The sequence below is a fragment of the Saccoglossus kowalevskii genome, chromosome 15, assembly GCF_978046115.1.
Source record: "Saccoglossus kowalevskii chromosome 15, keSacKowa6.1, whole genome shotgun sequence".
Classification (NCBI taxonomy): Eukaryota; Metazoa; Hemichordata; class Enteropneusta; family Harrimaniidae; genus Saccoglossus; species Saccoglossus kowalevskii.
Window position 1 is genome coordinate 15,828,870 of NC_140655.1, and position 25,741 is coordinate 15,854,610.

General features: G+C 32.9%; 1 protein-coding gene across 2 annotated transcripts in view; it reads right to left on the reverse strand.

Annotated features, from left to right (window-relative positions):
- Positions 1-25,108, reverse strand: part of LOC100377321 (phospholipid scramblase 2-like) — a 38,674-nt gene extending 13,566 nt beyond the window's left edge. For both annotated transcript variants that reach the window (XM_002734761.4, XM_085490494.1), the window contains exons 1-9: positions 24,973-25,108; positions 21,520-21,782; positions 18,696-18,852; positions 9,342-9,419; positions 6,719-6,795; positions 5,063-5,193; positions 4,037-4,157; positions 2,234-2,336; positions 681-739 (exon numbers count right to left, since the gene is read on the reverse strand). In XM_002734761.4, coding sequence (XP_002734807.3) covers positions 681-739; positions 2,234-2,336; positions 4,037-4,157; positions 5,063-5,193; positions 6,719-6,795; positions 9,342-9,419; positions 18,696-18,852; positions 21,520-21,720 — 927 coding nt within the window. In that variant the 5' untranslated portion in view covers positions 21,721-21,782; positions 24,973-25,108. The remainder of the gene's footprint in view (positions 1-680; positions 740-2,233; positions 2,337-4,036; positions 4,158-5,062; positions 5,194-6,718; positions 6,796-9,341; positions 9,420-18,695; positions 18,853-21,519; positions 21,783-24,972) is intronic.
- Between the last annotated feature and the right edge of the window lie 633 nt (positions 25,109-25,741).

Here is a 25,741-nt window from a genome sequence, read left to right on the forward strand (position 1 = left end):
GTTAGAATCATATGACCTGAATGTGTCTTCTGTATGTTAGAATCAGATGACCTGAATGTGTCTTCTGTATGATAGAATCAGATGACCTGAATGAGTCTTCTGTATGTTAGAATCAGATGACCTGAATGAGTCTTCTGTATGTTAGAATCAGATGAACCAATTGTGTCTTCTGTATGTTAGAATCAGATGACCTGAGTGTATCTTCTGTATATTAGAATCAGATGACCTGATATCATTATATGCAGGTTTTTTATGGAAGATATGCAGGTTTTTATGGAAAATATATGTATAAAGGGTTATTACAGGAGATAAGCAGGGTTATTATGCAAGATATGCAGTGGTTTTATGAAAAATAAATAGTGATCTTTATTGAAGATATATTAGTTTTAAATGAGATATGAGACAGGCAGTGATTTGTAATATAGAAATGCAGAGTTTTATATAGATGCATCAGATAGGATTAAGGTATTGCTCATTTTTATGGTAAATCACCATGTATTAGTACTACTGTAATTATTCTTTTGTGATACACAAAATAACGAGATAATTAATACAAATATCTGATTCCTATTAATTGATCAAGATTATAGATTATTCTGAAATGCAAATAAAATCCAATCTAAGTGTACCAAAAGTGTCTGTAATATATTCCATGCAGAGTAATACGATGAGAAACTTACAATCAGGAATACAGCTGCCAGAAAGACGGCTTTCAGCTTTACATCTAAATCCATTGGGACTAAAAAAAACAAGTCATTGTCAATGACACGTCCCCGTTCCGTTCATATTTGAGTGACATATACATTCAAAGCAGATCATGACCGAAATGCACCTGCATATGTACAACACATTGTGCTAAATCTGAACAAAATCCATCCATTTTGATGCATTTTCGGCCTTAAAATGGCCATCATTCCGCTATTGTTAAGCAGATCATGAAACAAATGCACATATCTATTTGTGACATGATGTACCATGTGTGTGTGAAGTTTGAACTTGATCAATCCAGACATGTCTTGGATACGGATCCAGAACTGAATTCTTTAACAAAATGGCCACCAGTCGGCCATTTCGAACTTGATCCAAAAAAAAAAAGACGTGCATCAAGGTCCTATTATGTTTAATGTATGTACCAAATTTGAACAAAATCCATCCATGCATAACTGAGATACGGGTCCGGAATGGTGAAAATGTGCGATTTCAATGCATTTTCGGGCTTAAAGCAGCCCCCATTTGGCTATCGTTAATGAGACCATGAAACAAATGCACATACATATTTGTGACATGATGTACCTTGTGTGTGTGAAGTTTGAACTTGATCAATCCAGACATGTCTCGGATACGGATCCAGAACTGAATTCTTTAAAACAAAATGGCCGCCAGTCGGCCATTTCGAACCCGATCCAAAAAAAAAATGACGTGCATCAAGGTCCTATTATGTTTAATGTATGTACCAAATTTGAACAAAATCCGTCCATGCATAACTGAGATCCGGGTCCGGAATGGTGAAAATGTGCGATTTCAATGCATTTTCGGCCTTAAAGCGGCCGCCATTTGGCTATCGTTAATGAGATCATGAAACAAATGCATATACATATTTGTGACATGATGTACCTTGTGTGTGTGAAGTTTGAACTTGATCAATCCAAGCATGTCTCAGATACGGATCCAGAACTGAATTCTTTAAAACAAAATGGCCGCCAGTCGGCCATTTCGAACCCGATCCAAAAAAAAAATGACGTGCATCAAGGTCCTATTATGTTTAATGTATGTACCAAATTTGAACAAAATCTGTCCATGCATAACTGAGATCCGGGTCCGGAATGGTGAAAATGTGGGATTTTGATGCATTTTCGGCCTTAAAATGGCCGCTATTCGGCTATCGTTAATCGGATCATGAAAAAAATGCATGTGCATATGTCCCATATAATGTGTGATGTATGAGTGAAGTTTGAACTTAATCGGTCCATGCATGTTCGAGATACAGGTGATCACGGACGGACGGACGCACGGACGGACGCACACAGGGCAAAACATAAGTCCCCGTTTTCGGACTGCGTCCGAACGGGGACTAACAAAAGGAATGGAGAAACTGAACTTAGAGGGCAACATACACAAATTTTACCAACCAACCAACCAACCAACCACTAACTAATATAATTATATTCTACATTGTAAAAACACAAGTACAGAAAATTGAAGATTGTGAAGTAAAAACACTCCAGTTACTTACATTGAACAGAAAAGTTGTCAGCCTGTGTGTACATTTCTTTCAGAAATCCTGTCCACTGTTTGCTAATTTTACCAACCTCACTATCACCATCTTTATCATGTACCTATAAACAAGTCAACAGTAGATGTTTTAAAAAGGTTTGCATTCTACCTGCGCTACAAATTTAAAAGACGGTAGTCGTCATATGGGTCACTATATATGGGTCTCATATAAACAAAGATGGCAACTTTGACTGTTGCACAGATCAACGAGTACGAACTAAGATGTTTCCAAGCTTTAATTAGGTAATTTTCAGGTGATTGGATGGTATCGACGGAGTTGCCGGCGGTAATCAGTGCAAGTCATGCCCAGGTCAAAACTCATACTTGCGAATTCCATTTGAAGAGTGCATTGCAGGAAAATCAATGTTTATCAACACAACCACAGCGCTTTAATGGGCATTCTCTTGCCAAATTTGTTGATAGTTCTCAATAAAAACTTGAATATGCTTTTGGTTATAATTCATTCACTGTACTTTGCAAATTCGTAATGTTGTGACAACCGTGAAAATCCTATTACTAAAGTTTTTTGCCATAACTTCAAAAATTAGTTCAAGGCCACAAAGTACTGTACTACAAGTACTTGTTGTTTCCTATTTTCTTGTGATCTCTCGGCCACATCCAACTTAGCGATCCCTCAGAAATGCCCCAAATTAACCGATCAGGTCATGAAATTTAAATTAGGTGTAAACAGATAAACTGTAGTTAGACATGGCGGCCGTGAAAGGTGTTAAATTCACTCAGTTTACTTTTAAAATGTTGCGAATTACCATTTTTTAAAAAAAAAACCTCATTCCAAATCAGTGCCAATCAGATTGTATTAAAACATTGGTAATTCAAGGCACTGTAAAAAAGGCCATCAATATTCAGAAATTCCTAAACATACATGTAGCATCAGTACACCACTATATTTTGATTGGGTTAATAACAGACTTGACCAGTCAGGTCAAAGGTGTAGTTGCAGGTAATATATCATAAAATAGAAAGTTAGATACAATCGAAACATTCAACAAAAAGGATAACTCTGTTATTATTGTTATCATCAGTTATATGGTTTGTAAAAAAGAAATTACATACTGTATGTTTGTTGTGTCAAGTGAATGCAACTGTTGTCTATCCTGACTTTTTTTAAATTAAAAATTATTAATTTAAAAGTGCAAGTGTTGACATACATGTTGTAGTACATGTATATAGTGAGCTTGTTGAATGAAAAATTAAGTTTTGTAAATGACAAGTGAGTTTGATAAAAGATGAAGTAATGTAGAACTTCAAGAGATGTTGGATTATGGGAAATTTGTTATTTAATGACAAAGTGAGTTTTTAATTGACAAAGTTACATGTTAGTGTAGTGAATTAAATAGTGAGTTTCTTAAAGGATAAAGTAAAAGTGGATCTACAAACAAGTGATTTTGATGATGATTACAGGTAGTCAGACGAAATGAAATTGTTAAATGACATAATGTGTTTGTTAAATGATAGGACGTAATTGGTAAAAGACAACATGTGTTTTTTAAATGACAAAATAAGTTTGTTAAATGATTAAATGATTGGATGTATTTGGTAAAAGACAAAATGTGTTTGTTAAATGATAAAATGAGTTTGTTAAATGATAGGACGTAATTGGTAAAAGACAAAATGTGTTTGTTAAATGACAAAATAAGTTTGTTAAATGATAGGATGTAATTGGTAAATGACAAAATGTGTTTGTTGAATGATAAAGTAAGTTTCTCAACTCATGACATCATTTTAGCGCATCAATGCTTACCACAAACTCCTGATCCCAAGTACAGCATATGCCTTGGCACATGCAGCAAGGTCCCTTAATACAGAATACTGGTTCACGATTTGCATCAAGAATCTCATAGCGTGGAGCCCAAGCACTGCACCTATTAACAAATTGAGGATGTCAAATTAGAATAGCATTGGTTCTTAGCAAATAACTATCTGAACAGAATAACAGCGGTGTGACTATTTATATTCAGATTACTACATTTTCATTTCTGCCCAAAAATCTAACTAGGTTTTCAAGAAAATTATGAAATCATCATAAATTTGGCACACAATCAGTAATATAATATTTATACATTGTTCTAAATTTTTGAAAAAGGGATGAGGTTTCAATTTCTAACAGTGAAGTATGCAGGCTTACTAGATCTGAGGTGTTGCCATGGTGACAATGTAATTGCCTTGAATTTGTTCTAGGTTCATTATTTCAAAGGGTTTCAGGATGTTCAAGTAGAATCCAACTTGTGGAATTATTACTGTGGATGCTACTGATCCTGAAAAAGACTACATGCGTAGATGTGTAAATGGTTGAAAAATCAGGCAACAGAAACACTTCACCACAATCAACATTCAAATCAAACTCTGATTTCCTATATTCACCTTTTATACATGTAGTCAATTATTAAAGTTAAATCTGTGAGGTGCCAGCCCCTGACCAATATATAGACTATAGAGTATTGATAATATGGATAGATAATAACAAAAATTAACAGCAATAATTAACAATATACTGTTACTGAGTTACAATGTTGGTCTAAGGGACGAGAACCAGCAGTACTCTCAAAATAAAATTTGTAAAAATGTCAGGGAAGGTTATAAAAACTTTAGATATTGCAAATATTTTTTTAGCCAAAACAGCTGAATTTCTACACATTCTATGTTAGCTTGTACTAGATGTAATGTTACACATTTGAGTACTATTGTCCACTTTTGGCACGATCAAAAAAAAAAACAGTGTGACAAAGTCTTTTTAGTTATTTTCTGTGTCTTAAATGAATCAACTTACGATTGTTTGACATAGCCTACAACTGTATCGATAGGAGCTTCCACTGAAATCTCCATTGAACAACAGTCAACGCAAGCACAACAGCTACACCCAGCGCAACATTTGAATTCACGCTTCACTCTAATCACCTCCTAAAAAATAAGAAAAAAATTAAATTAAACATATGTAACATGTCAGTTTGAAACCTGCACAATTTTTTGGGGGAAATTTTGCATACAGGTAAAAGTGACCGTCATTATACAAATGTAGGTGTAATATACCAATGCTTGTTTTCTGTTGAACATGTTTGGGGTTTAGTTTTAGGGGGAAATAATACTTGAATAATCTGTCAAATCAATAAAACTCAGAGAACAAAGAATATATATTTAACAAGCAGCCTGTCGGCTGAGATAGCTCCGCTGTTAGCAATGCACATGGCAATTAAAGAACAGAAGATATCATTAGAAAATGAACAAATCTGAGAGAGGTCCACATGTAGTACCTATATGTATAATATATCAAAGCAATTGGACTTGCGGTTTTCAACAAGAAGTCGAAAATATCACTTTTTACCAAAAATTACAAAAATATTCATCAAAATTAGAGAATTAAAGATATCATCATGAAATGAATAAATCTGAGAGAGGTCCACATGTAGTACCTATATATGTAATATCAAAGCAATTGGACTTGCGGTTTTCAACAAGAAGTCAAAAATATCACTTTTTACCAAAAATTACAAAAATATTCACCAAAATTAGAAAATTAAAGATATTATTACAAAATGAACAAATCTGAGAGAGGTCCACATGTAGTACCTATATATGTAATATCAAAGCAATTGGACTTGCGGTTTTCAACAAGAAGTCGAAAATATCACTTTTTACCAAAAATGACAAAAATATTCACCAAAATTAGAGAATTAAAGATATCATTACAAAATGAACAAATCTGAGAGAGGTCCACATGTGGTACCTATACATGTTATATCAAAGCAATTGGATTTGCGGTTTTTAACAAGAAGTTGAAAATATCACTTTTTACTAAAAATGACAAAAATATTCACCAAAATTAGAGAATTGAAGATATCATCATGAAATGAACAAATCTGAGAGAGGTCTACCCAAGGTACATATACACCAAGTATCAAAGCATTCAGGCTTGTAGTTTTCAAGAAGAAGTCGAAAAAGTAAAACATTGACACGAACGACAACGGACAATCACTCATACGATAAGCTCCGCTCGACAAAGTCGACAGCGGAGCTAAAAATATAAAATGGCTACCATAGGGCCATCTTAAATTTCATCATTATATACATGTGATGTGTGTGGTTAAAACATGTCAAAGTGATGATGCACAGGGTAAACTTATTCCCATTTTCGGATTTCGTCCCCATAATATTTTACAAGAACAACGAGGGAAGTCTTTATTAAAAAAATAATTCTGCTTGTTTTTAAGTTAATATTGAATTAATTTATTTGGCAGTAAACTGCAACCTTGCTATAACAAACTCTTTGGGGGGACATACAATTAGTTTGTTATAGAGAAGTGTTCACTATAATGATGCACACTGTTATAATCGGGAGACATGCAATGTGTTCATTATATCAGGAAATTGATTATAAAGGTGTTCATTATAATGAGGGTACAGTGTACATGTTATAAAACTGGCATACCTGTGACATATTATCAGTAATGTGCATAGTGAAGGCTCTTTTATTACCGCAGCATTGTCGCATACAAGTCTCTGACTCTGAAACGCAATATAAACCACTAATGATATTGTAACCTGAATAATTTTAAAACTGTGGAAAAATCCTGCTTTTAAAGTGTGGTGGCCGTTGAACTGTGTTCTGTTCGATATGGGACTCAAAATACATTGTTCAAATGAAATTCAAATAAGCGCTGTGTGGTGACCACTGCCCTTTACTTGTTGCTATGGTTGTGGTTATTAGGAACATGCTCACCTAACGGCCATTATCAATGTTATCAATATTCATTTCTGAGCATATCTATATCAATAACATGAATTACATTTTAGCATACTGTGATCAAATGACACCATCTGCACCATAGTCAAATACTAAATAATTGTTTACTGGTCTGGATGAGAAGAAACCCCATATAAAAATATATAATCACAAAACTGTTTTTTGCCCAAAATATTTTTTTTTTAATTTTCTCACCATATCCCAAAATTTTGTTTGGTTACAAAAGGTGAAATACTTTTACATAGTTATAAGATGGGTAGTTATGGTTGTCAAGAATAGTACCGGATTCTGTCGTAAATTCGCCCATTCGAAAAATCGCCCTGGGCGGTTTTACGGCTGGTTGGCCCTTATTTGGGGTTCAAATTTTCAAAAAATATCATCAAATATTTTTAAGAGGCTTATATTTTCATCGAAAAATCCACCTACACCGACTTTCAACACCGGCAGTTGGACCAGCCAAAACGAAAGAAACTAAAATTGTATACATTTTTTTCTAGCTGGATTAATAAGTAGACAACACATCACATTAACGAACATCATGCGCCAAATACAATTATTTTGTTTCATTTTATTAGTAACAAAAGTATAATCTAAAAGAAGTTTCAAATAACAACAACACAACTGCTTTGCTTAGTAGCGAATGATCGTGGTAGCGCAATCCGGTCATGCTGCATTTTACATTTGTTGAATATTACCTAGTAATGATTATAATAACAGGCAAAAAATAAATTCGTTGAATTGTTATGAAATGCAAATAAATTTCAAATTATTTCATCGTAAGCGAATGATTTCGATTGCATTTTCAATGCTCGATGCTGTAGAAATGAATATCCGCCATGTTTTGACCTGACCTGACAGGTCAAATCGATAATTAACCAATGAAAACGATGGATGATAAAATTACCATAATACATTTAAATATGTTATGTTATTGAACCCAGCATGGAAAAGATTTGCCGATCTTTTGGCTTGGATTTTGATGGGAAAGCGGCATGATTTGTTTTTAAATAAAAAAAATTAGTTGTTTTCAAAAGATAAACTGAGCATTTAAAGAATAATTTAACGTTATTTACAGCAATAACAACTCATTGTTGAAATGAAGCTAACCCATTCATGCTGCAATAAATATCAATACTCTTGAATAGGCGCGACTACGGCGAAACTTTTAGGCATCAGAAAAGATTAAAATAACACCTTAAAAAAACTGCAGAAAAACCGCCCTGGGCAGTTTCTTGGTCCCAATTTTTTTTTTTTAATACCCGAACTGCCGTTTAACGGCCCCGGTCGAATTTACGGCAGAATTCGGTAATCATATTTTATGAAATAATGTTTTAAAATAGCTTCCTATGGAATTGTTTGAAAAGTGTCCATTTTCAGTCTTTCTCCAAAGAAAAAAATCGTACTGAAAAAAAAAAAAATGATAAAGTTGATGACATATTATGTGAAAATCAATAATTATTAGAGGGTCTATGGTTTGTCTGACTTGGAAGAACTTATTTACAGTGTACACATATCTAGTTAAATAAACTTAAATTCAATAGAATTTCAATAACTTAAACATATATTTAAATTTACTTTACTTACTTTTAAATTATTAATTTTATGTTAGCAAGGTTAGCAATAGTTTGGTATACTGTATACACTGTTTCACTTGTTAACATTTTGCATGTCTACATGTGTGCAGTGACTGGTTGGCGAGAACTGGTCGATCAGAAAATGAAATAATAGCACTGTGTGCAGCTGTCGTTTAGTATAACATAAGGGCAATATTGGCACAGCATATTGTGAACTAGTGCTGATCAGTGAGTGGAAATTGTTATCAGACGTATACATGCTGATTGGCAAATATGACGTCAGTGTGTGACAGCCCATATCAAACTAAACCCTAAAGCTAATGCCAAGACACAATTTTATTTAACCCTTTTAATGCCAAACTTTTATCACTATATATAAACTCATTTTTTTTCATTCACAAATTTTGATCAAAATGCATAGGCATTGGATGCAGATGACCATCTGGTTCAAATTTAATAAAAAATTACATATATTTACATAAATTAACATAAAATTAACAAATATGTCATTTAAAGGGTTAAATTGACTATAATGTAAGTTACTAGATAAATATTGTAACAAATTGCCTTTATTTTTATGATAGAGATACACTTGTATGGACATGAAATAACATAACTTTTCATGTAACTACTATGCACACACTAATACAGCGAATGATAATAGCGGTGTGCTGAAGTGTGCTCTGCGCTCCAGTAAGTATTGCAAATAGTGTTTAGAAAATTCTGTACATTACCTTCATGAGCAAAGTAAACTTGTTGGCCAAGAGAGTTCTTCACTTGATAACGATTAGCAGTCTCCCAGTTAGTCAATACTGCAGGCAAACAAAAAACAATTGTTATTCATTGAAATCAAATGACATCGTCCGCCTGCATCATGTTGTTCCGTTCAGACTCAGCACTAAGTATAGTTTGAATAGCTTTGGTCTGAATATCATGATGTATGGATATCATCGCTGTATTGCCTCGACATCCAAGACAACAGAGTTTCCACTGTGCGCAGTGACATTTATTCTCGGGTCAGGCATTTTCATCGCCCGGCAACCATCATGGTGAAAACAAAGACCAATAAATTCTCAGAAAACGGTATTATGGGATGGTTGTTGACATCCCCCTGAACAATGTAACACGATTACCCCTACATATGCAACATATTTATATCTGGTTGTGTAGGATTTCTTCAAACTTAAGTTTGTGCTGTTTTCTCGATTTTTTAACAAAGTAAAACATTACCAAATACTTCATAACATCACTTAAACAAGCAGCCTCTCGGCTGAGATAGCTCCGCTGTTAGCGATGCACATTTCAATTAAAGAACAGAAGATATCATTAGAAAATGAACAAGATGCATAATATCAATGCAATGGGACTTGCTGTTTTCAACAAGAATTCAAAAATATCATTTTTCAACATAAATGATTGTGGTTTTTAACAAGAAAAAAATATCACTTTTTACCAAAAATGACAAAATTATTCACCAAAATTAGAGAATTGACGATATCATTACAAAATGAACAAATCTGAGAAAGGTCTACATGTAGTATCTAAATATGTAATATCAAAGCAATTGAACTATTGGTTTTTAACAAGAAGTCGAAAATATCACTTTTTACCAAAAATTACAAAAATATTCACGAAAATTAGAGAATTGAAGATATGATCATGAAATGAACAAATCTGAGAGAGGTCCACATGTAGTACATGTACCTATATATGTAATATCAAAGCAATTGGACTTGCGGTTTTTAACAAGAAGTCGAAAATATCACTTTTTACCAAAAATGACAAAAATATTCACCAAAATTAGAGAATTGAAGATATCATCATGAAATGAACAAATCTGAGAGAGGTCTACCCAAGATACATATACACCAAGTATCAAAGCATTCAGGCTTGTAGTTTTCAAGTAGAAGTCGAAAAGTAAAACATTGACACGGACGACGACGGACAATCACTCATATGATAAGCTCCGCTCGACAAAGTCGACAGCGGAGCTAAAACATAGTTGAACTCTGGTGACCTTGCCCTTTGTTATATAATATAATTCCCTTTATCATAGTTTGTTTCAATATAAATATGCATTGTCATAATTAATTTTGAATACAACAAGTTTTGGGGTTGAACCAACAGTGGGGAATCAGTCTACCGAATGTCCTTAAAAGATGTAAATATCTTACAAAAACATTGGTGCCTTATTTGTTTAATTATTTTAAGGAACATAATTTCCAGCTTTATTCAAAGTAATTCAGATATTTTAGAATAAAAACAAATGTCTCATTGCAAAAAAAAAGTGCTGCATTTAGATGTGAATAGATTCATAAAACATGCAAGATAACAGAAAAATTTAGCTGGCTTTAGTCCAAGTATTTTGTACAGGTGTCTGCCAAAAATTAATGATTCACTGAGACAAATATGAACTGCCTCATTGTGTGACTACTGTATTATATGAAAAGTAAAAAAAAACACCCTTTATGAATAGCTATCATGTTGCAAGCTCTGCTTTGTATGCAAATCAACTTAAATAGTTGGTGTCCAGAGGAGGGAGAAGTCAACAGTACTGTTGCCTCCTGAGAATCTACATCTTCAAACACTGCAATCTTTGAAGTGCGTTTTTAAACTAGTATTATAACAAGCAGCCTATCGGCTGAGATAGCTCCGCTGTTAGAAATGCACATTTCAATTAAAGAACTGAAGACATCATCAGAAAATGAACAATATGTATAGTATCAAAGCAATCGGACTTACAGTTTTTAACAAGAAGTCGAAAATATCACTTTCTACCAAAAATGACCAAAATATTCACCAAAATTAGAGAATTGAAGATATCATCACGAAATGAACAAATCTGAGAAAGGTCTACATGTAGTATCTATATATGTAATATCAAAGCAATTGGACTTGCGGTTTTTAACAAGAAGTCGAAAATATCACTTTTTACCAAAAATGACAAAAATATTCACCAAAATTAGAGAATTGACGATATCATTACAAAATGAACAAATCTGAGAGAGGTCCACATGTAGTACCTATATATGTAATATCAAAGCAATTGGACTTGCGGTTTTTAACAAGAAGTCGAAAATATCACTTTTTACCAAAAATGACAAAAAAATATTCACCAAAATTAGAGAATTGAAGATATGATCATGAAATGAACAAATCTGAGAGAGGTCCACATGTAGTACATGTACCTATATATGTAATATCAAAGCAATTGGACTTGCGGTTTTTAACAAGAAGTCGAAAATATCACTTTTTACCAAAAATGACAAAAATATTCACCAAAATTAGAGAATTGAAGATATCATCATGAAATGAACAAATCTGAGAGAGGTCTACCCAAGGTACATATACACCAAGTATCAAAGCATTCAGGCTTGTAGTTTTCAAGTAGAAGTCGAAAAGTAAAACATTGACACGGACGACGACGGACAATCACTCATATGATAAGCTCCGCTCGACAAAGTCGACAGCGGAGCTAAAACATAGTTGAACTCTGGTGACCTTGCCCTTTGTTATATAATATAATTCCCTTTATCATAGTTTGTTTCAATATAAATATGCATTGTCATAATTAATTTTGAATACAACAAGTTTTGGGGTTGAACCAACAGTGGGGAATCAGTCTACCGAATGTCCTTAAAAGATGTAAATATCTTACAAAAACATTGGTGCCTTATTTGTTTAATTATTTTAAGGAACATAATTTCCAGCTTTATTCAAAGTAATTCAGATATTTTAGAATAAAAACAAATGTCTCATTGCAAAAAAAAAGTGCTGCATTTAGATGTGAATAGATTCATAAAACATGCAAGATAACAGAAAAATTTAGCTGGCTTTAGTCCAAGTATTTTGTACAGGTGTCTGCCAAAAATTAATGATTCACTGAGACAAATATGAACTGCCTCATTGTGTGACTACTGTATTATATGAAAAGTAAAAAAAAACACCCTTTATGAATAGCTATCATGTTGCAAGCTCTGCTTTGTATGCAAATCAACTTAAATAGTTGGTGTCCAGAGGAGGGAGAAGTCAACAGTACTGTTGCCTCCTGAGAATCTACATCTTCAAACACTGCAATCTTTGAAGTGCGTTTTTAAACTAGTATTATAACAAGAAGCCTATCGGCTGAGATAGCTCCGCTGTTAGAAATGCACATTTCAATTAAAGAACTGAAGACATCATCAGAAAATGAACAATATGTATAGTATCAAAGCAATCGGACTTACAGTTTTTAACAAGAAGTCGAAAATATCACTTTCTACCAAAAATGACCAAAATATTCACCAAAATTAGAGAATTGAAGATATCATCACGAAATGAACAAATCTGAGAAAGGTCTACATGTAGTATCTATATATGTAATATCAAAGCAATTGAACTTTTGGTTTTTAACAAGAAGTCGAAAATATCACTTTTTACCAAATATGACAAAAATATTCACCAAAATTATAGAATCCAAGATATCATCACGAAATGAACAAATCTGAGAGAGGTCCACATGTAGTACCTATATATGTAATATCAAAGCAATTGGACTTGCGGTTTTTAACAAGAAGTCGAAAATATCACTTTTTACCAAAAATGACAAAAATATTCACCAAAATTAGAGAATTGAAGATATGATCATGAAATGAACAAATCTGAGAGAGGTCCACATGTAGTACATGTACCTATATATGTAATATCAAAGCAATTGGACTTGCGGTTTTTAACAAGAAGTCGAAAATATCACTTTTTACCAAAAATGACAAAAATATTCACCAAAATTAGAGAATTGAAGATATCATCATGAAATGAACAAATCTGAGAGAGGTCTACCCAAGGTACATATACACCAAGTATCAAAGCATTCAGGCTTGTAGTTTTCAAGTAGAAGTCGAAAAGTAAAACATTGACACGGACGACGACGGACAATCACTCATATGATAAGCTCCGCTCGACAAAGTCGACAGCGGAGCTAAAACATAGTTGAACTCTGGTGACCTTGCCCTTTGTTATATAATATAATTCCCTTTATCATAGTTTGTTTCAATATAAATATGCATTGTCATAATTAATTTTGAATACAACAAGTTTTGGGGTTGAACCAACAGTGGGGAATCAGTCTACCGAATGTCCTTAAAAGATGTAAATATCTTACAAAAACATTGGTGCCTTATTTGTTTAATTATTTTAAGGAACATAATTTCCAGCTTTATTCAAAGTAATTCAGATATTTTAGAATAAAAACAAATGTCTCATTGCAAAAAAAAAGTGCTGCATTTAGATGTGAATAGATTCATAAAACATGCAAGATAACAGAAAAATTTAGCTGGCTTTAGTCCAAGTATTTTGTACAGGTGTCTGCCAAAAATTAATGATTCACTGAGACAAATATGAACTGCCTCATTGTGTGACTACTGTATTATATGAAAAGTAAAAAAAAACACCCTTTATGAATAGCTATCATGTTGCAAGCTCTGCTTTGTATGCAAATCAACTTAAATAGTTGGTGTCCAGAGGAGGGAGAAGTCAACAGTACTGTTGCCTCCTGAGAATCTACATCTTCAAACACTGCAATCTTTGAAGTGCGTTTTTAAACTAGTATTATAACAAGCAGCCTATCGGCTGAGATAGCTCCGCTGTTAGAAATGCACATTTCAATTAAAGAACTGAAGACATCATCAGAAAATGAACAATATGTATAGTATCAAAGCAATCGGACTTACAGTTTTTAACAAGAAGTCGAAAATATCACTTTCTACCAAAAATGACCAAAATATTCACCAAAATTAGAGAATTGAAGATATCATCACGAAATGAACAAATCTGAGAAAGGTCTACATGTAGTATCTATATATGTAATATCAAAGCAATTGAACTTTTGGTTTTTAACAAGAAGTCGAAAATATCACTTTTTACCAAATATGACAAAAATATTCACCAAAATTATAGAATCCAAGATATCATCACGAAATGAACAAATCTGAGAAAGGTCTACATGTAGTATCTAAATATGTAATATCAAAGCAATTGAACTATTGGTTTTTAACAAGAAGTCGAAAATATCACTTTTTACCAAAAATTACAAAAATATTCACGAAAATTAGAGAATTGAAGACATCATCACAAAATGAACAAATCTGAAAGAGGTCCACATGTAGTACCTATATATGTAATATCAAAGCAATCGGACTTGTGGTTTTTAACAAGAAGTTGAAAATATCACTTTTTACCAAAAATTACAAAAATATTCACCAAAATTAGAGAATTGAAGATATCATCACAAAATGAATAAATCTGAGAGAGGTCCACATGTAGTACCTATATATGTAGTATCAAAGCGGTTTTAACAAGAAGTCGAAAATATCACTTTTTACCAAAAATGATAAAAATATTCACCAAAATTAGAGAATTAAAGATATCATTACAAAATGAACAATTCTGAGAGAGGTCCACATGTAGTACCTATATATGTAATATCAAAGCAATTGGAATTGCGGTTTTTAACAAGAAGTCGAAAATATCACTTTTTACCAAAAATGACAAAAATATTCACCAAAATTAGAGAATTGAAGATATCATCATGAAATGAACAAATCTGAGAGAGGTCTACCCAAGGTACATATACACCAAGTATCAAAGCATTCAGGCTTGTAGTTTTCAAGTAGAAGTCGAAAAGTAAAACATTGACACGGACGACGACGGACAATCACTCATATGATAAGCTCCGCTCGACAAAGTCGACAGCGGAGCTAAAACATAGTTGAACTCTGGTGACCTTGCCCTTTGTTATATAATATAATTCCCTTTATCATAGTTTGTTTCAATATAAATATGCATTGTCATAATTAATTTTGAATACAACAAGTTTTGGGGTTGAACCAACAGTGGGGAATCAGTCTACTGAATGTCCTTAAAAGATGTAAATATCTTACAAAAACATTGGTGCCTTATTTGTTTAATTATTTTAAGGAACATAATTTCCAGCTTTATTCAAAGTAATTCAGATATTTTAGAATAAAAACAAATGTCTCATTGCAAAAAAAAAGTGCTGCATTTAGATGTGAATAGATTCATAAAACATGCAAGATAACAGAAAAATTTAGCTGGCTTTAGTCCAAGTATTTTGTACAGGTGTCTGCCAAAAATTAATGATTCACTGAGACAAATATGAACTGCCTCATTGTGTGACTACTGTATTATATGAAAAGTAAAAAAAAACACCCTTTATGAATAGCTATCATGTTGCAAGCTCTGCTTTGTATGCAAATCAACTTAAATAGTTGGTGTCCAGAGGAGGGAGAAGTCAACAGTACTGTTGCCTCCTGAGAATCTACATCTTCAAACACTGCAATCTTTGAAGTGCGTTTTTAAACTAGTATTATAACAAGCAGCCTATCGGCTGAGATAGCTCCGCTGTTAGAAATGCACATTTCAATTAAAGAACTGAAGACATCATCAGAAAATGAACAATATGTATAGTATCAAAGCAATCGGACTTACAGTTTTTAACAAGAAGTCGAAAATATCACTTTCTACCAAAAATGACCAAAATATTCACCAAAATTAGAGAATTGAAGATATCATCACGAAATTAACAAATCTGAGAAAGGTCTACATGTAGTATCTATATATGTAATATCAAAGCAATTGAACTTTTGGTTTTTAACAAGAAGTCGAAAATATCACTTTTTACCAAATATGACAAAAATATTCACCAAAATTATAGAATCCAAGATATCATCACGAAATGAACAAATCTGAGAAAGGTCTACATGTAGTATCTAAATATGTAATATCAAAGCAATTGAACTATTGGTTTTTAACAAGAAGTCGAAAATATCACTTTTTACCAAAAATTACAAAAATATTCACGAAAATTAGAGAATTGAAGACATCATCACAAAATGAACAAATCTGAAAGAGGTCCACATGTAGTACCTATATATGTAATATCAAAGCAATCGGACTTGTGGTTTTTAACAAGAAGTTGAAAATATCACTTTTTACCAAAAATTACAAAAATATTCACCAAAATTAGAGAATTGAAGATATCATCACAAAATGAATAAATCTGAGAGAGGTCCACATGTAGTACCTATATATGTAGTATCAAAGCGGTTTTAACAAGAAGTCGAAAATATCACTTTTTACCAAAAATGATAAAAATATTCACCAAAATTAGAGAATTAAAGATATCATTACAAAATGAACAATTCTGAGAGAGGTCCACATGTAGTACCTATATATGTAATATCAAAGCAATTGCACTTGCGGTTTTTAACAAGAAGTCGAAAATATCACTTTTTACCAAAAATGACAAAAATATTCACCAAAATTAGAGAATTGAAGATATCATTACAAAATGAACAAATCTGAGAGAGGTCCACATGTAGTACCTATATATGTAATATCAAAGCAATTGCACTTGCGGTTTTTAACAAGAAGTCGAAAATATCACTTTTTACCAAAAATTACAAAAATATTCACCAAAATTAGAGAATTGAAGATATCATCACAAAATGAATAAATCTGAGAGAGGTCCACATGTAGTACCTATATATGTAGTATCAAAGCGGTTTTAACAAGAAGTCGAAAATATCACTTTTTACCAAAAATGATAAAAATATTCACCAAAATTAGAGAATTAAAGATATCATTACAAAATGAACAATTCTGAGAGAGGTCCACATGTAGTACCTATATATGTAATATCAAAGCAATTGCACTTGCGGTTTTTAACAAGAAGTCGAAAATATCACTTTTTACCAAAAATGACAAAAATATTCACCAAAATTAGAGAATTGAAGATATCATTACAAAATGAACAAATCTGAGAGAGGTCCACATGTAGTACCTATATATGTAATATCAAAGCAATTGGACTTGCGGTTTTTAACAAGAAGTCGAAAATATCACTTTTTACCAAAAATGACAAAAATATTCACCAAAATTAGAGAATTAAAGATATCATTACAAAATGAACAAATCTGAGAGAGGTCCACATGTAGTACCTATATACGTAATATCAAAGCAATTGCACTTGCGGTTTTTAACAAGAAGTCGAAAATATCACTTTTTACCAAAAATGACAAAAATATTCACCAAAATTAGAGAATTGAAGATATCAACATGAAATGAACAAACCTAAGAGAGGTCTACCCAAGGTACATATACACCAAGTATCAAAGCATTCAGGCTTGTAGTTTTCAAGTAGAAGTCGAAAAGTAAAACATTGACACGGACGACGACGGACAATCACTCATATGATAAGCTCCGCTCGACAAAGTCGACAGCGGAGCTAAAAACTCTATCATTCTGTTCTAATAGCTGAAACATATTCCTGTGAGTTTTCATTTGTCGAATGAACTGTTTGTCAAATACAGAATACATATACATGTATTTTAGAATAATTTTCTTTTTAAAATGTGGATGAAATGTTTTGCTTTTAATGTATTTTTTATGTATTGTTTTTGATTTGATAACTTTGAACTAAACAGATTTTCTATTAGCTTCAGATCTTGATCAAAGTTAGGCACCCAGTTCATAGGAGTGCTTATATTGATTTTCTGACATCTTGTTTTCTGTAAAGATTTTATTGGTAGGTTTGCAAATGTGTATCAGACTGTGCAATCTCTCCATGAGTTGGTTTTGAAACCCAGTATGGGATTCTGAGATACATTACCAAGGATATTATTACAAGGTAAATCATTTGCTTCATTGAACACATACAACAATGCATATTTCCACTGAGATCAGTGACCTTTGATGTGTATCACCAGTGATCAGTCAAGTAGAAACAGTCAAAATATTTTATCAGATTTTCTCAATTTTTGCATGATACTTTCATACAGGACATCTGTTGTTCAAACTCAGGGAAGACTTTATACTGATGAATAAGGTGACCAAGTTTGATAAAGTTTGGAATAGAATTAGTAAAGTTATTATGCACACAATAACAATTATTAACGACGACGACGACAACGCCGGACAAAATTTTTCCCTTAATATACCTTTCCCTTCCATCTTTGATGGTATGGGCAAGGTAAAAAAGCCTAAAGGTCAAATTTCACATTTTACCCTCCATTATTTTGTTACTTTCTTACTTTCAAACACCTCCATCTGTTGATGAACTAACAATTGATCAATCTGTGTCAAATATTCCAATCCACGCGGACACCCAACGGTGCCAGTGGGCTGCTGCATCCACTGAATGGGTGCTCCGGGTGCTCCTGGTACTCCGGGTGCTCCAGGCTGGACCATCTATTGAAAAATAACATGAAAATCAGAATAAGTAAATATTTTGCTAAAAAAAATCAGTAAGAATGTATTTTTTTGCTTTATTTAGTGATTTTTACTGACCCTGTAAAAGGCTGTTTAAAAAAATTTCTGGTGGGGTTCATGTCACTCCTATTTTTTAGTGTTTTTGCCAAAATATTTACCACCTTGCCAATGATTTGTGAAATATACTGTGATTTTATGATTATATAAATGTCATAATGATAACAAACTCAATAATGTATAATTATCAAGGGTGGGGAATAAGGGTGTTAGTCTGATACACAGGACATTTAGTTTAGTTAAGATGTGTTGGCCAAAGACCGGACATCTTATCCCACTTTAGAACGACTTGTGATTTAGTGTAGCCCCCCCCCCCCCCCAAACTAAATTCCTGTATGCTATCTGTTAAATGTTGAACATGTTTAGGGCTTAGATTTAGGGAGAAATAATACTTGAATAATCTGTCAAATCAATAAAACTCTGAGAATAATTTATATAATTATTTATATAATTAAGAATTCTTCTTGTTTTTCAGTTTTTCAGTTAATAATAATGTTGAGTATTAATCTCACAGGGCCTAATAGAATACACAAATTGGATGGTCACTTCACAATAGTGCAACAATTATATCTCAGAAAATTTCATCCAAAAATGCTAATCAAAGTTTACTGAAAAAAAATGAATTTATACTATGTAATGAAAAATAGAGTGTGATTTTAAGAAAAAAATATAATTATTATTCATAATTATTTTTAATACTTAATTATGGTCAGGACAGAGGACAAACTCTGATTGTTGGGATGCGTTACATACGCTTCCAACCAGAATTATTTGGACAATGAAGGAGATCAGTCAGTACAAAAATAATGCATTTGAATACAATAGTGGCTTTCCTCTTAAAACTGTGCCACACCAAGAGGTGCTAGTTGATCAATCACCGGGATACAGTGTTAGTTTTTTTAAGTACAAAGTACAAGCTTTTGAATATAATTATTTATACAAATACTTCAACCTAAACAAATGTCAACACTCATGCATAATAATTCATGTCAATATGTCTGCACTACAATTCATGGGAATATTTATGCATAATATTAAATTCTATCGTTAAATTTTACTGTCATTCAAAATTTCTGATAAGAAAATACATTATCTAAATTTTACTCTATGAATGTCAAGTGTCGATAGCATCACTTGTCATAAAGTAACCCTGCAAACATCAATCAAAAATTTTTATAAAATTTGGATCAAAACCCAAAACCTAAAGCCATTGCAAAATTTGATTCGTTTGGTACATAATTACCAATATTAAAGAAATTATATAAAAAAAAACAAAAAACAAAAAGTATTTTGGAGGTAAACAAAATAGCAAGTTCAAAGAGCAAATTTAAAAGACAGCTATTTTTCATAACCTGTTGAATATAACTGAGTGAATTATAATAAGTACAGTCTGTTGTCAATATTTGCTTTATATTTCACAATCATGTCAACTGCTATGCTATTTCTTGTTGCTAGAATTGATGTACATGTACAATGATTTTCCATGACCTTAATTAATGTGACATGGTTCACAATGTTGAATGCATGCCATTCCATTAAAATCAAATTATTTTATTTCATTTCATTTTTATTTTATTTATTTATTTATTTATTTATTTATTTATTTATTTATTTATTTATTTATTTATTTATTTATTTATTTATTTATTTATTTATTTATTTATTTATTTATTTATTTATTTATTTATTTATTTATTTATTTATTTTATTTTATTTTATTTTGTTTTATTTTATTTTATTTTAGGATTATTTTAGGATAAGCAATGGCAAACAACACCTATACATGTATGCACAAAACAAATCACCTACACACGGACATGAATTGAGACCGAAGTGAGGATAACAACACACGCTAAAAACGCAAAGGCTAATGGGTAGACGCTTGTTTGTAAACATTGACATGCTATGGCCATCTGACACATATGCAGGTGATGACTCCCCCGCTTTAAACAATTGAATCTAGATGTAATAAATGCAATAATTGGTTTATGTACACTTCGAATAGTAGCAATATTTCCACTTTCACTCTGTCTTTGTGACATAGGAAAAAGTTAGGCTTAAAATCATCTAAAAATAATTTGAACAATAACTCAATTTTGTTTTAATTTGTCTCAATACCGCAATGATTCAGGACTTTTAGGGCCATCGATCATCTTTTATTTTATTTTTGTTTAGCACATAATAAATATGAATATCAAACCAAACTATTGTAAGATGGGACATATGCTTCGCAGCTAATGACGCCAAGCTCGCTATACTGACTGAAAATGTATAGATAACCAAAAAGGCCCCCTAGCGATTCAATAAAATGAAACATTCCAAAATGAAAATCTTATGTCCCCACCACAGGAATAACTTTACGAATCGCAGTTGAAATCTAAATTGCGATTACTTACCACCAATTCATCAAATGAAATTACGTCAAAAACCAAAATGTTGGAATCAAAAAAATATTAGAAATTCACTTGGCTGTCATCAGCCATGGACTGACATATATAGTGAAATCATGTTGCAGCATTTCAAATGAATAATCCCGTTAAAAATACAGAAACGTAGGAACAATATGAATTGTATACTGAACACACTCACCGGTGGTTGGCCATAAGGAGCTGGTGGCTGTCCTGGTGGTTGGGCATATGGTTGCTGTGGTTGTCCTGGCCCTGCATACTGGACTTGTGGCTGGCCAGCATAGCCAGGGTATTGTGGTTGCTGTCCGGGTACATTCTGCATGGGTATAGGCTGTTGCTGGACAGGCTGCGTGTCATCAACTTTATACTTCTGATCAGACATTGTAAAGGTTTGACGTACCAAACAAAAATTATAAACTTCTACTAAAATGTACTGATGTCAACCTATAACAGAAGCAAAAAAGTCAGTATTAGCTTTGTATACTGTATTTGTATTTTAGAAGTAAATCTCCAATAGAAGCACATACATTTGTAAAATGAATCATTAATATATTTTTTTCCCTTCATATTAACCATGCAACTACATGTGTATCTTCATAATTTTCATTACATGAATGCATGTGCTATTATAAATAAAGCAAATATGGTAATTCAGGGATCTCGACAGCCCAACGGGAGTGCCGGTCGGTCATGAATATTAATGAGCTATATGAATAATTGTAAATCATTTATTTGTTTTTGCATTTAAGAGACACCATAATATGATGTCATTTACATATTAGTACTATCTGTAATTACTATCAACTACTAGACAATAATATTACAAAATAGCCATTTCACACAGATTTCTCCTCAGATCAACAGACTGAGTTGTTATGAAGATAATCTGCAAAGTTATCAACAAAAATACTGGAGAAAAAATATCACTGAAATAACAAAACTGATGACAAATGAATAAATCTTTTTATTTTGAAATATAGTTGAATGCATTGAATTCTAAGTAAAAGATCTCAATACATGTAACTAACTAATCTAATCTAATCTATTTCATTTACAGTTTCATTAAAAATTATTAAAACATGTCAGTGTATAAGCAAATGTACAGAGGAATTGCAAATTTATATTTTGTACAAATATATTACTATAGAATTTATACAATACATTATGTATTTAGGTCTGTTTCAGATATCTACAATAACGCATTCATTCGGCATTCGGTCATTGAACACAAACACAGTCAGCTATTGATCGTTAATTTGACTGGTTCATTGAAAATGTACATATAGTATTTAAAGGGGCAATTTAACCTATTTTGCAGTGTTAAGCCATCCCCCACATGTGATACTTGAATAAATTAGTATGCCTAAAAGCTAAACTGCGGTGACCTCTGATAGCCTGTAATTGTAGAGGTCATGGTGATGACCTTTGACTGCCTGTAATTGTGGAGGTCATAGTGGTGACCTTTGACTGTAATTGTAGAGGTCATGGTGGCGACATCTAACTGTCTGTAATTGTAGAGGTCATGGTGGTGACCTTTGACTGTAATTGTAGAGGTCATATTGGTGACCTTTGCCTGTCTGTAATTGTAGAGGGCCTGGTGATGACCTCTGTACCTGTAGAGGTCATAGTGGTGACCTCTGACTGCCTGTAATTGTAGAGATCAGGGTGGTGACCTCTGATAGCCTGTAATTGTAGAGGTCATGGTGGTGACCTCTGACTGCTTGTAATTGTAGAGGTCATGGTGGTGACCTCTGATTGCGGGCAAAGTAATAATTAAAGACTTTCATTTCATGGGTTGCATTTTTAAAATCCTTCTGTACAGCAATCTGTAACGTTTTTATTTAAATTGATATGCCCCTAAAGAATACACACTTAATAATAATGCTGGTACGTACCGGTACACGCTACATATGAACAGAAAATAGCGTGAAATTGTTCATGCAAACAAATATTAGAACATGAAACACTATTTGAAGTCATGAACACGGGATTACTCCAAGTCAGACCTGGTACCCATGCTGAAGTATAGCTTTTCAAAAAAGCCTCTAAACACGTACTTATTTTTGTGAAATTATACCGCTTTTCAAGTGCAGAAACGTAAAATAGATACCCCATATACATACTAAAATCACACTGTTTCCAAGTTGAGGTATTATGAATTCATGAGATTCCTTTTTTCACACATTACAGTTTTTGCAAACGGTACACGCATATACGCATCAAATAACTAAACAACACCCCTTTTACACATTTTTTTTACTTCAGCTTGCGTACCATATTTTTCAGAGAACCTCCCTTGAGAAATGTCTAACTATTGCAGGTAGATGTACTACCTACCACACTACACTCAATGCGATTAACAATGCAGTTTGGAATGAGGTATAGTGAACATTACCACACAGAGACAGACTTATAGATGGTAATTATTGCACAAGTCAAATTAAGGTTCAAATATATATGTAATTTGCATTTTATAATGACTTATTTGGGAGGAAAAAATACATGTAAACAGCACTAAAAATAAAAACAGACAAATGTCCAGCACTCTGTAGTAGGGATAGAGTAATTGCCCATACATACATATGTATATGCATTTACTGTGTACATGCATTTTGGACTGCAGCTTAATAAATGATTTAAAACGATCCTTAAACTTAATTGCATGTATAAATCATGTGCAGCGTTTATCCAAATAAATGGTAGAATATCTATCACTAAATGAGGGTATAATAATGCAGAATAAAACAGTGACCTTTGAATGACCTCGCCTACCTGCATAGTCCATTATCTGATAATTACATTATTTTCAATAATGATAAAGTAAATGAAATGAAAGGGGCACTTCCAGTTAGTCAATCTCACAGATAATTTACTTAATAGATTAAAAACATAATTGAAAAACAAAAGACCGATTAACAACATAAACAATGATGTCCCATGATTCCCTGGTGTAATCCCTGTGATTGCCGAATTCCCCTTCAAAATTCTGCAAAAAATTAGAACATCTGCATTGCTATGATTGGAAGGTGCTGATACGGAACATCGATGTAATAATGGGGTTATAGAGGAGAATTATGAAATTAACAATTTACTATTATCCAAGCTGACGTACCCCGTTTTTTACATCGAATGGTCCAACCACTGAGCACCATATTCTGCACAGCACGAAAAGGTTGGATACCGATCACATAACAGAGTATACAATAAAAAAAATATTACTACACCGTCAAACAATATGGACAAAAACAATGCAAACGGGACCTTGGGACACGGGCCCTGTTACAAGGCCCCAGCCGGGCCCCTGACTAATGACCACGGTCACTATAACGGACAATGAATCTATCAACGGCGCCTGTAGTCTTCGAAAGTGGTACCACCATAATAATTTATATATATAAAGGTTTATGTTAACATGTCTTAACACATGTATATGTCGAATTCGTTCTCTAAAGCGATTCGGTCTCACAGACTACATAGAGCATGGAGCTCCATAGATATGTCAACATATTGGGCGTGTCACTGTAGTTATTCATTGAACTTGCGCGTTCCATCGTAGGGCCTACCACAGTCCCTCCAAAACACCGATCTCATATGCATATACGTGCTTTAACGTAATCATTTCTGATTTCCTTACCTGAATCTTCGCCTAAATACTGAGAACGTCACAGTTGTAGATGGGAAAGGGATGTGTAGACGTAAGAGACTATCAAAAGTGAATACACTATCACTTCCGGCGGTCATGAAACACTTTCGACACTCCTAGGTCATGTGACTTTCACGTGACGACCTTACTCGTATAGCTGTCGCTTTGTTTGCTTTCGAAACAATACTTGTTGATTGCATTCAAATTTAATCACTTCCCCATTTCCTCCGAGAACGTCGCTGAATAAATAATTTTGGGGTAATAATATCGATACTCTTTGGTCTGAAGGATAATAGACAACAATGGTTGTTGCAGAAAGAACGCACACCGATCATTCTTCCACTCAGGAATTAACTATTCATGAAACTCATACCGAGAGACAGATATAGCTTTGTTTTAACACAACATACGTTTATACGTAGTTTTTAGTTTAATCTTGTTTTTATTTGTTCTTAAATTGTTTTTCTTTTGTTTATACAAACCATAAAAAATAACTCCTGTAGTATGTGTTTCGTGTTGAATAAAATTATTATACGCCGTTTATTTTTATAACCTGGCAGCAACAGTTTTACGAGGCTGTAGACAAAACAATGACCCCGCCAATCCGGCCATTATTTGAAAATGATGATCCATTCCGTTTAAATTATAAGGCCTCACAACAACAACAACAACAACAACAACAACAACAACAACAACAACAACAACAACAACAACGAACGTCTCCTAATATACAATAACAATTATTAAATGTAAAGTAACA